The sequence below is a fragment of the Mesoplodon bidens genome (genome assembly GCF_964165515.1).
Source record: "Mesoplodon bidens genome assembly, chromosome: 14".
NCBI classification, from domain to species: Eukaryota; Metazoa; Chordata; class Mammalia; order Artiodactyla; family Ziphiidae; genus Mesoplodon; species Mesoplodon bidens.
In genome coordinates this window covers 52,014,409-52,027,715 of record NC_138170.1, presented here as the reverse complement: position 1 = coordinate 52,027,715, position 13,307 = coordinate 52,014,409, and the positions used below count along the sequence as shown (strand labels likewise).

Genomic DNA, 13,307 nt, shown 5'->3' with positions numbered 1-13,307 from the left:
TAAAAAGCAATGCCACCCATTCTAAATGGTTATGAATCTCTCTGTAGCATATATTGCACAATGCAGTGGTTTATAAACTGTGTTCCTCAGAGGCCTCTGCTGAGATGCTTCGGGGTAAGGAGGATGAACAGGCAGAGTTCCAGGCTCCCTGCCCAGAATTCAATTAAAGCAACTTTACTTTTATCTGTTTTATGTATTCGGGTTCTGTTGTTTGAGCAGAGAGCTGTGCTACTAGAAAAATTTTTTTAATTTTTAAAAGTCTGAAATAAAGTTTTTAATGAACACTGGAGTTAGCACTAACCATGCGACCCTTAACATCATGAGTCCACAAAGCAGAAAACTCTGAGAGTTACTCACAATTTCCGAATGAAGTCAAGCGTGTCTCTGTCTTTAGCAATCATGTCTGCTAAAATATGCTGCACTCCTGTTTCAATATCCTGGAGTGCTGAAAGCCCTTTAGGAGAAGAGTAAGAGGGAAAACAAAGGCAAGAACTACAGATTGGTTTTTAAATCTATAATTAAATCACAATAAATTTATTCCAGTCAAAATAAAACCTTAAGTTGACAAACTTAAGACAGAAAAGTATCCTCTGTGGTGACCTAAATGGGAAAGAAATCCAAAAAAGAGGGAATATATGTATACATGTAGCTGATTCACTTTGCTGTACAGTGGAAACTAACACAACATTGTAAAGCAACTATACTCCAATAAAAATTTAAAAAACAAACAAACAAAAAGAAAGAAAAGTATCATAGTAGTGACTAGCTTCCCTCAGCAACAAAATCAAGTCTCCAAAAACAATAATACAGGACCTTAACATACCATATAACCTAGTGGTGAAAAATGCAGCTCTGGAGCCAGCTGCCTGGTCTAATCCTGGCTCCACCATCTACCAAATGTATGACCCTGGGCAAGTTACTTGTTCTCTCTGTGCCTCAGTTTCCTATAAAAATGGAATAATAATAGTATCTACTTCATGAAGTATTTACAAAGATTAAGCATTATAGGATTAAGCATTATAGGTTTATAGGAAATATATATTAATAGTCATATCTCAAGGTATAATATTTCATTCCAGTTACAAAAATTCTCCTTTGCAAATAATTTTATTAATATTCGTATTTTGGCTTATGAGACATTTAGTCACATTTTCAATGACCTATTTGAATTTCTCAAACCTCAAATGAGCATAAAACAAGAGCCACTGTGTGGTTGCTCATCTTCACAGCTGAACTGTCTACCAATGGTACATTAAGTTCTCTCCAAGTGCTTTCAGTTTGCTAGTTTACAGCAGTGTGTCTTGTACATTATGGCCCCTGCAATACCAACTTATACACTGAGAGATCATTTGCAATGCATTATTTATTTCTTTTGTCTTTATTGTTCTATTTCCATTAAAGCTTCTTTTTTTTTCTCCCATTAAAACTTCAATTACACAAGCACTGAGTATCATAAGTATGTTTTTCTGAGGGTATGGTTTTAGTGAGTAACAAGTACAGAAGACAAAGAGGACAGGAGGACAGACTTACAGAGTAATTAACAAAGAGAAAATGCCTTGTTGGGTTGTGTTATGATAATTGATAACTGATCTTAACTAATGATGTAACTGCACTTATTCCAAAGAAATTTAAAGAAAGAAATTTGGCCACTGAAATTAATAGGAATCCTGTTTACATTTTAAGAGAGTTTCCCTATGAGGGAATTTTCAGGAACAAATTACCTTTGAGAGGTGGAAGACTGTGTATGTAAAGACTTACAACAGCTGTGGTACATGGTCAGCAGTCAGTAGGTGTCTGCTCTTGTGTTAGCTTTCTCACTAGATCAGTCTTTATCCTAGAAAACTACTCACTATGCATTCATTCCTGGAGTCCAAAAGTACCTCACAGCATCATTACCCGAAGTTTAATGAGAATACCAGGGTGAGAAGTCAGTAGTAAACATGGAACCTACAATGAGACCAATTAATGAGAGAGACTAGAAAGAGGAAATTATAGATTTTGCAATTGTAACAATGGGCTTTTGTAAAGCCCACATCATTCAGGGGAATACAATTTGTAAACCTTATGTTATCAAACCTACTTAGTAGGAACTCAGTATGTGTGTGAACTAAGGAAAACTTTGTACCAGAGGAGGTGAAGAATGGAAGGAAAGAAAATAGACCAGAAGAGAAAAATAAAAACTGACCATAAATCATTATGCATCTAACATTCTGAAAGCTCCAACGTTTGATTCTATTGATAATAAAACATACCATCACTGGGCACAGATAGTTCCCACTGTGGCTAACCTTAATGCTTGGCTATATGGTCTCAGTTAATATTAAAATATTAAAGTTGCAACCATTTGAAAATATAATGAAAAAAATTAAACAAACTTGAATTTTACTCATTTCAACCCATCTCTAAATTCAAATATTTACCAATTTGCTTTTTCTTTTCATTATTGCCCTTTTCAATATAGATATTAGGATGTGTGTATTTGTGTATGAGCAGATATTCATATTTTCACAGACACATACTTAATTTTTTTAATTCCAAATTCACATTTGCCAGATTATATAAAATAAACACAGGTTTTGGTATGCTGATTCTCTACAGTTTAGTACATGCTGTAGATTTTGTTGTCAGAGACTGCCCCCTACAGACACTCTCCCAGCCTAAAGGAAGGAAGGCTAAAAGGAACTAGAATGAGAGTAGTAATCACCAGAGCATCAATCTCCCCATTCAATCCTAGCAGAGCACTCCTTGGAAAAAGCCACTCTTACTCAAAAAGCTCTCACTCCAAGGCTCATTTTGACAATAAAACCAATATACCTTGACACGTATCAGTTGACACTTTCTTTGGGTTCTTCTTAGAAATATCTCTCCCTTACCCCCTTCCTCTCTCATTCTCTCCTGTGCACGCACACACACAAAGTGAAAGGAAGATACACTTAAGAAAAAGACAAACACTTTACTTGTGGAGAGTAGAAGTGTGGAAGTGGGACTTCACTTTACAATCCATGTCTGTCTGAATTGTTGAAGTTCTTTTTAAAAAGTAGATATGATTTTTATAATTAAAAAAGTTTTTAGAAATAGAATAAAAATTTTAAAAGACAATACAGGAGGATCTTTATAACCTTGGATATAAAGGAAATTCTTTAAAAAGAAAAAGAAGCAATTATCTAAAAAGAAAAGATTAACAAAATTGAACAGATTAATAAATTAACTATGATAAAACTAAGGCCTTCTATTTACCAAAAGACAGCATAAAGAAAGTGAAAAGAGAAGTTACAAGCTGGGAGAAAAGATTTGTAGCATATGTAACTGAGCAAGAATATCTAAAAAATACTTATAAATTAATAAGAAAAAGTGAAACAACACAATAGAAAAATGAGCAAAAGAATAGAACAGGCACTTCATCAAAAGAGGAAAGCTGAATGGCTAAGCAGGAGGTATACTGGGATTTGTTTTATTAGAATTATTTACTCTTTATATGCTGTAATATTCTTTTGTATCATCATTACTTAATGAAACAATTTTTTAAACCTAGGTTTTCAAATTAAAAAAAGAAAGAAACAGGAGCGAACTCTTTATTAAGTAAAGCTGGTACCTTTAACATTGGGCCTAATGTAAGAGAGCAGATTGAGGTCCCCTGGATTCTCAAGCAGTGTCCTGGCTGCTCCTTCTAATCCCAGCTGCTTTGCCCTCTGGGCTTTGGTGCCCTTGCTCCCAGTTTTATATGGTGCTGACTAGGAAAAAAAGTCAGAAAACATACCAAATTATTCAGTTTTAAAACACAAAAGTTAAAATTAGGACACAAAATTAGAGGACATGTGAGAATGCTAAAGACATCCTCTTCTCAACCCTTTCCACTTCCTTCAAAGATTAATGCTAACAGAGAGTACAAGTTGTATGAAAACAGTTGTTCCTTATCAGACTCTTTATACTTTTCTACATGCTTACAGTTAGCTATCTGCTTGGATTCACTCATCCCACAAACTCAGTGCTTGGACTGCCAGGACTGCAAGTCCTCAACTCAAGCAAGCTCCTCTAAAAGATGTCCTCACACAATGGTTCTACTTCTTAGTCCACATTCACTCCTCTACCCACTGCCCCCTGGCTTCTCTTTCCACACACCTTGCTGAAAGTGGTATCACAAAGATCCACAATGATCCCCTAATTACCAAATATACATTTTTCAGTCCTTATCTTGCCAAAACTCCCTGCTATATTTAATTACTTAACCATTGATCATTACCTCCTTCTATGACTCTCTTCCTTAATCTTTTATGGGTATCATCATCTCCCAATTCTCTTCATACTTCTCTGACTATTCTTTCCATGCCTCCTTCTTAGGCTCTCCCTTCCTCCACCCATGCTTCAAAAGTTAGTGTTCCTCAATGGTCTATCCTGACCTGCTTACCCCATGATCTCTCCTTGAGTGAAATCTTCCATTTTCATGGTTCCAAATACCAATTACATGCTGCAGACACTCACATCTATGTCTCCAGCTCAGCACACTCTCCCTTAAGCTTATGCTTCTGTTACCTACTCTCATTTTTCCCCACTCGACTGGGAATTCCTTGAAGACAAGGACTATGTATTAGTCATCTTTGTATTGGGTTGGCCAAAAAGTGCCTTCGGTTTTTAAGTAAAAATAAAAGAAATTTTTCATTTTCACCAAGAACTTTATTGAACAACGTATTCACCCTTTTGTTCCACTATCTTCTGCTATTTTTAAGGCAACTTCGTAATTCCATCTTCCCAAAACTTTTTTTTTTTTTTTTTTTTGCGGTACGTGGGCCTCTCACTGCTGTGGCCTCTCCCGCTGCGGAGCACACGCTCCAGACACGCAGGCCCAGCGGCCACAGCCCACGGGCCCAGCCGCTCCGCGGCACGCGGGATCCTCCCGGACCGGGGCACGAACCCGCACCCCCCGCATCGGCAGGCGGACTCCCAACCACTGCGCCACCAGGGAAGCCCACCAAAACTTTTAATCTTTTTGAGCAAAGAACTGTTCCAGGTGCCTTTTACAGTCTTCCAGGGAATTGAAATTTTTTCCATTAAGAATTTTGTGAAGACCGAAATAAATGGAAATCCGAAGGTGCAATGTCTGGCGAATATGGCGGATGAATCAGAACTTCCCAGCCAAACTGTAACAGTTTTTGCCTGGTCATCAAAGAAACATGCAGTCTTGCATTGTCCTGATGAAAGGTTATGCGTTTTCTGTTGACTAATTCCAGATGCTTTTCGTCGAGTGCTGCTTTCAGTTGGTCTAATTGGGAGCATTACTTGTTGGAATTAATCATTTGATTTTCCAGAGAAGCTCATAATAGAGGACTCTCTTCCAATCCCACCATATATACATCACCTTCTTTGGATGAAGACCAGCCTTTGGTGTGGTTGGTGGTGGTTCATTTCACTTGCCCCACGATCTCTTCCATTCCACATCGTTGTACAGTATCTACTTTTCATTGTCCGTCACAATTTGTTTTAAAAACAGAACATTTTCATTACGTTTAAGTAGAGAACCGCATGTGGAAGTGCGGTCAAGAAGGTTTTTTTTTGCATAACTTATGTGGAACCCAAACATCAAAGCAATCAACATAACCAAGGTGGTGCAAATGATTTTCAACGCTTGATTTGGATATTTTGAGTATGTCGGCTATCTCCCGTGTGGTATAATGTTGACTGTTCTCAATGAATGCCTTGATTTGATCGCTATCAACTTCAACTGGTCTACCCAACTGTGGAGCACTGTCCAGCGAGAAATTTCTAGCACGAAACTTCACAAACCACTTCTGACACGTTTGATCAGTCACATCACCTTCTCCAAATGCTGCACAAATCTTTTTTTGCACAAATCTTTTTTTGCATTTCAGTTGCATTTTTACCTTTCTTGAAATAATAAAGCATAATATGCTGAAAATGTTGCTTTTTTCCTTCCATCTTTAATATTAAAATGGCTACACAAAAATTCACCAATTTTGATGTCTTTTTTTTAAATGCACGCTGATATGACAGCTGTCACACACAATCCAACAAAATTGTCTTGAATCAAGTTAAAGACCACTAAGTGCTACTAGAGCCATCTTATGGGAAAAAACGATCGAACCTTTTGGCCAACCCAATAAATCCAAGTGCCTATCACAAAAAAGCACTTAATAGATATTTATTGAATAAAGAATATTTTGTTGAATTAAATAATGATGGTGGCTGATGACTTTAGCTTTTTATGGATGACTTTAGCTTTTTATTTCCAGCTCTTTAACTATAAGACCCAAATCATAATATACTCAGGTAAGTATTACATTAAAAGATAAAAAGGATTCCTTACCACGTGTTCCAGTTCTTCAAAAGTTTTACAGTTCAGCAAGGCTTTTAACAAGCACTCAGACATCTTCCCCTCCTTCTTAATTTTTTGGATTGTGTTGTAAGTCTTCTTCGCAACAGCCCTGAAAATAGAAACTTTTATAATATACAAGACCTATATGTTAAAACTTTCTTTTTGAAGCTATATCAAGCTTACAGAAAAGTTGTAGGTAAGGTAAAAAGAACTTCTTTCCCCCTCTGAACCATCTGAGAATAAGTTACCATCATCCCCAAGTATTTTAGTATGTATTTTCTATAAACAAGAATCTTCTCCTATAACCATCAAAAGCAGGTAATTAAAATTGATATTAACATTGATATAATATTGATATATTCTAACCCTCAGATCTCATTTAAGTTTCACCATTGTTCCTATACATGTCCTTGATAGTGAATTCAGCTAAGAATGGGTTTTATGTAATTGCTATGTGTCTACAGTCTCCTTCAAGCTGAAACAGTATTTCAGTCTCTCCTTGATTTTCAAAGCCTTGATACTTTAGAATGTATTATTATTACAGCTTTTCATCCTATTTCATTACCTGTTACAATTTATAATTTCTGCCTAATAATGGTATTGCTAAAATGATGGGCAAAAGTTAGAGAGATGATAATATAAATTACTAAAAATGATTGATGGAAAAGAAAACTAAATCTACTTATGAAAAAAAAAGAAAGGCAGAAGATTATAAGTTAATGAGGAAGAATATGCAGTCCTTAGATCACACCTCTGTGTCTTCTACATTCTTGGTAGCCCAAGACTGTTTTCAGAGGCTGAAGCCTACCAGGGTCATTTCGACAAAAGGCCAATGACCTACTGGCTTGCATGTAAGGGAGAGGAAAGGCATCTTTAGAGAAAGTACAGAAGTTTCTTACTATCCATAATCATAGGATCTTTTTTTTTTTTTTTTTTTTTTTGCGGTACGCGGGCCTCTCACTGTTGTGGCCTCTCCCGTTGCGGAGCACAGGCTCCGGACGCGCAGGCTCAGCGGCCATGGCTCACGGGCCTAGCCGCTCCGTGGCATGTGGGGTCCTCCCGGACCAGGGCACGAACCCATGTCCCTTGCATCAGCAGGCGGACTCTCAACCACTGCGCCACCAGGGAAGTCCCATAATCATTTTTTAATTCACTTTTTTAAGTGACCCTCAGTAAGAAATATATTTTACCTTGCAACCCAGTATATACACATATATAATTTCATATTTAATAAACAGTTATATAAACATATGATAAATAGTTTCATGAACCAATATTTACCTTTACCACAGAAACTGCACTCATATTTTCTATTCTCTATTTCATTTTTGTTAAAGTGGTAATGACCTACTAAATTAGTTTCACTACTCATTTATGAGTAGCAATTAATAGGGTAAAAACCAATGCTCTAGTTAGAGAAAAAGCTGAGCTCAAGAAAAACAGAGACCATACCTCATTACCAAAAAGAAATCTCTGTACGATATAAAAAGATCTTCTAAGTCCTAGTCAATGCCACCACTTACTTGGAGAAATAGTCCTCTACTAATATTTAATGTATTCCTCTATTAATAGATACCCAGAGAATGAACTCTGTTGCAGCTAAAGTGTGTTTTTAGAGAAAAAGAAAATAATAATGTTAATCTTGACATAAAGCTCCTATTTGTCCCCCACCCAATCAAAAATTGGTAGAATACCTTTAATTTTTTTAAGTAAACTATTCTTGCTTGTTTGTGACACTTTCCCCAATTTCAGATCCCAAAACCCTTAAGATTTTCTTCATTACTTTGCCTTCAACCAAACAGAAAGCTTACTTCCAAATTTGCAAATTGCTGGACTTTTAGATGTGGCCTGTAGGTGATTTTGTTTGACCTCAAAATTTTTTTTACATAAAAATTCAGATGATCAGTTTTTCAAAAATAGGAAGATACAGCAATCTGGGTAGAGAACCCCACGTGTTATAATCTGATGGAGATGAGTAGCAGCTGCCCCTCTTAGACAGGACTTGTGATCTCCAGTTTGCGTCCCTTTGTGCTTGATTATACTAGCCTGGCCCTGGGTGATCTGAATCTGAAATCACTTGAATAACTAGTCATTTATATTTCTGGGTTGGCTAATTGATTTTGCCTCTTGATGAAATATAACTTTCCACATATTAGCATTTAAATCTTCCTGGCACTAAAAGAAATTCAACAAAAGGGGTAGAAATGTTAGTGAGAGGCAAGTTCCTCCAAAATCACAGAGGCTTATTAGGCTTGTTCTAAAAATAACCCTTAGTGCTTTTAGAATGGCTTGATGGTAAGATTATATCCAATTTAAATCATATCCTTGTTGAAGAACACACATAGCAACAACACAGCACTTGGCATGTAAGAGACATGCAATAAATAAATGAATGGTAAAGACTGTTTTAATAAACTCTACTGAATAATAGTTAGTTTTATAGCCTTTACATGCTTATTTCTGAGTTATTACAATAAATCCAGAGGAATAATTTTTTTAAAGAGTGCTTTCCATTCTATAACCATACAAAATTCACAATCCACTAACATTAAATTACCATGCCCTATAAAAGAATAGAAAAAGGAAGTATACATACTTCCTACCAAACTCTATACAGCCAAAGAACTCTCCATTTAGGGATTTCACAGTATTAAGAGGACAGTTTTATGTAAGCTATTGAAGATTTAGACTAAAATGTATTTTTCTGAGTTACCTGTTGGTAGTTCTAATTTTGCCATTATGCAAAATCATTTCTATGAGAGAAGATGACATTCAAACTCATAGGCACAGACTCTTAATAATGCAAACCACCTTTTGCAGATACATGCCCAAGTTATGCATGAACACACCAGCAGAGGGACTCTGCACACCCCTAAATAAGTAAAATGGAGCTGGCTTCCCCTGTCAGAAGGGGACTATATCCAGATTACAATAAATCAAGAAAACAAAATATTGGAACTGTCGAAATATACTATCACTCACTTCCTCACTGTTTCGCCTCATTGGCTCACACACCCTCTTTCCCCTTACACAAAGCTCATCCCTTCCCAGGTTTCTTACCGTAGCTCCTCTAGAGTTTGTTGAACTTCTCTCAAGGAATCAGCATCAAGGTTATTAATAAGCTCTTTTCGATAACGTATAATGAAGGGAATTGTGTTATCATCATTAAAGAGACGAATAATGTTGGCACAAACCCAAAGTTCAATATCAGTTCTCTCAGATAAAACCTGTAAATTAATATTTAGTGATTTAAAACTCTGAAAATTTAATATTTAGTGATTTAAAACTCTGAAAATATAAAACTCTGTATTATAACATATGGTTTAAAATACAGCAATTAAATAATGTTCTCCAGCCACTTAGAAACAAACTGCTGTGGTTTTAAAAAAAGAAGAAAAGGAAATTGTATGAAATATATATATATATACTGACAATCATAGAATAGTCATTTCACTCATTCAATAAAATCCAATCGAAACCACTCTGTATTGCCCGAATTCTACAGGGCTCAAATGAGATATGCATTTTTCATCTCTCAGATTGGCACCAAAGATCAAGGAGATGGTAACTCACTGTGCTGGCATAAGTGATGGGAAAAGGCACTTTCAACTACTGCTAGTGAGAAAGTACAATGGTAAAACCTCTGGAGGAAGAACAGTTTGGCAATATCTATCAAAATTTACACTGCATAAACTCTATGACCCACCAGTTACACTTCTGGAAATTTGTTCTGATATATTCATACCTCTGGAAAATGATATTATTTACAGTGATATTTTTTGAAGAATTTTTTCCAGTATGGTAGAAGTCAGCAAAAAACAGTCTACAATGGGGACTTGGTAAATAAATTATGATATGCCTGTGGAGCAGAATACCACTCAACGTACTCTTATATGAACGGATATGGAATGAATTACAAGAACTTGGAACATGGCTTATTTTGGGGAAAGGTAACTGGTTGGCTTAGAGCTAGGGCAGGAAGATCCTTCTATATCTTTGGAATTTTGTATCATTCCCATATACTACATATTCAAAATAATTATTTTTAAAAAAACAAGTCTACAGGTTTCAGCAAAAATGTACATGTAAGCAGAAAAGTTCAGAGAAGTCAGCCTGGAGAAGAGAAAGAATAAAATGCAATTTCAGTAACTGTTCTCAAAACCTAAGCCGATTTTTTTAAAGTAAAGTATGAGAGGCATACGCTTTATTATTATTTCAATCTTGATGCTCAAGATATGCCAAAAATGTAAGAAAAAATTCAAAAATTAGTAAAGCATTAACATGGTCAACTGCTTAACAAAATCAAGTCAATATATAAAATAGACTGAATTTCAAAACTACAGATGAAATAAATGGCTGAGCTCCAGAGACTATTGAGGATACCCTCATTCCTCTGTGCACTGTATATCCTAAGGCCTACATCTTATCACCCATTCTGAGAATGCCAGCTTTACGTCTCCAGCCCTAGCTCTCTTCTGCATGAGCTCTGGACTCATTTAGCCAGCTACCTGACCTACCTCTTGAAATCCTATTAGGTATCTCAGACTTTGCATTCGCAAAAGTGATCTCCCTCTCAAACTTCTTCCTCTTCCAGTTTTCCCCTTATTATGTCCATTCAAATACCAGTTCAGGCCTGAAAACTAAGAGTCTTCAACTCTTTTGACTCCTTTAACTCTTAAATCTACTCTATCATAAGAATCAATCAACTCTAGTGGCAAAATATTTCTTTAGTCTATTACTGCTCTTCATTTCTGCCCTATAGCCCAGTCTAGTTCAAGCCAGGGTTACTGCAACTGCCTTTTACTATTCTTCTCGCAGCCACAGCAATCTCATCTTTGTCAATTTCCATAAAACAACAAGAATTATCTTTCCAAAGTCTATATTGGATCATGTCACCTGACTAGTCAAAACCTTTCAATGATTTCCCATAGCATTTAGAATCCAAAGTCCTTACCATGACCCAAAAAACATGGGCCTCCCTCTCCAACCTCATCTTATCCAGTCTTCCCCTCATTAGAAGCCAGCCCCAATGGGCTGCTCCTAGAACAATGTTCACTTCCTAGAGCAAGCTCAGCTGCTTCCCTCTTCAGAGGCCTTCATGAGGTTGCACCATCATGCAGAAATGCTCTCTTGCTTGATATCATCCCTGACCCCTACAAAATCATGTTCATTAGTATTTTCTCTCTCAAACCTGTGCCTCTTCCTGATTCCTATTCCAGTTAACATTATCTCCTACCACAGAAACCTTCGGGGATATTGTGGTTAACTCCCCCAACAATACCTCCCCATTATGTAGCAGTTTTGTGGCTGAAGAACACTTGACCTCAACTCCACCTCCACAGCATTTTGTTCAGTAACCAGTTGTTTTAGAATTACAACAGCCAGAGTTTGGACACAGAGATGAGTCCAGTCAGCAGGAAGCTCAAGATCTGGCTTAGAACTCTGGACCCAGGTACAATTTCTTCCTCGGGAGAAATATGGTTTATACAAGTAGAATCTTGAAGTTGGATGGCAGTGCTAAGAGAATTGTGGAGAGACTGCTGCAGTGCACTTAGGTAACTTTCCTGTTACCTAAGTCAATAAATCTCCTTTATTGCTTAAGCTAGTTCAAGATAGGTTTTCTCTTATTGCAACCAAAAGCATTCTAATCAATGTCCTCAGTTTCACTGTGTGTTCTCTATCTTGCTCTACTAATCTGTCACCAAGGAAGCAAACTGAACTTCTAAAATGTCTGTTCTTTCCCCTCAAGCTCCCTTTCTATTATCTTCTTTTATCTAAACCACAGAGCATTTTTTTTGTTCTCTATGCATTCCACCCAACCTTTCTGCATTACTACTGATTATACTTCTAAGACACATTTATAAGTCCCTTATTTTTTTCCTCTTTTTCTTCTTTTGAACATAAGCTTCAATGACTCTTTCCTAACTACTAGTAAAAGTCCAACCATTGTAGCATAGTTTTAAAATCCTTTCCCAAGCTTGCTCCCAAATTTCACTGTCCTCACGGAATAAACGATCTAGAACGGAAGATAAAACATTAATATAAATAAGTACAAATAAAACAGAATATGCCAGGGAATAAGTGGTATAACGTCTTCAGAGAAGAGAACGATCTCCCTGGTGTAATCAAGGAAGGCTTGCTGCAGGGGCAGCATTTCAGCTGGCCCTTGAAAGGCAAGATTCTGAAAGATGGACATAAGACACGAAAATGACCAAAATGCTCATTATTTTGGAACTGAGTGATCGTGAGAACCCATGGGCCCCCACTATCCTAAACTAGTTCCGTGACTGTTAACTAAAAGGGGCCCAAGATAGCTAAGACTCCAGACCCGCATCTGAAGTGTACCAGGTCCTGACAAATCCAGAAGCATCATATGTGTTAAGAGAGTGTATACTGCTGCTTATGAAAATTTGCTTCTTGAAATTAAGGATAATAAAACTACATACAAGCAGTCACAACTTTGGGGCCTCCAAATCATCCAATTTCTTCTGTCTTAATTTTAGTCAAACGTTTATTTTAGCTCATATTATATACCAATAACCATACCAAGCCAGTAATAAACAAAATGTAAAAAACCAAGTCCCTCTTGCCGAGAAGCTTATAAGCTAGGAAGAAGAAAGACAGTCAAGTAGACAGTTAAAATACAGTGTGATCTGTACTCTGACAGAAGCAAATACAGGCTCTTTGAGAGCACGTGGGAGGAAGAAACAGCTACCTCTGCAGAAATGGAAAAGCAACAAGGGAATAAAGGTATCTCAGGCAGCCAAATGAGGGCAGGAATTCTAGGGAGAGAGAAGAGCGTATCAAAAGCCACTGATGAGGAACCACTGCACACTGAAAAAAATTTCTAGGTTCAGTAATGCTAAAATGTACAAGGCGTATTGAGATGAGTGAGAAATGGAAAAAGGGATGGAGCTAGATGGTGAATGCTAAAAAAAAAGTTTGAACTTTATCCTATACTTAATATCAAGCCACTCAA

General features: G+C 36.8%; 1 protein-coding gene across 4 annotated transcripts in view; it reads right to left on the bottom strand.

The window, feature by feature from the left end:
- The window catches only part of SRBD1 (S1 RNA binding domain 1), a 226,146-nt gene that overhangs the window by 194,546 nt on the left and 18,293 nt on the right, over nucleotides 1-13,307 (bottom strand). For all 4 annotated transcript variants that reach the window (XM_081253501.1, XM_081253502.1, XM_081253504.1 and 1 more), the window contains exons 5-8: nucleotides 9,389-9,555; nucleotides 6,320-6,437; nucleotides 3,593-3,731; nucleotides 358-454 (exon numbers count right to left, since the gene is read on the bottom strand). In XM_081253501.1, the coding sequence (XP_081109627.1) occupies nucleotides 358-454; nucleotides 3,593-3,731; nucleotides 6,320-6,437; nucleotides 9,389-9,555 (521 nt within the window). The remainder of the gene's footprint in view (nucleotides 1-357; nucleotides 455-3,592; nucleotides 3,732-6,319; nucleotides 6,438-9,388; nucleotides 9,556-13,307) is intronic.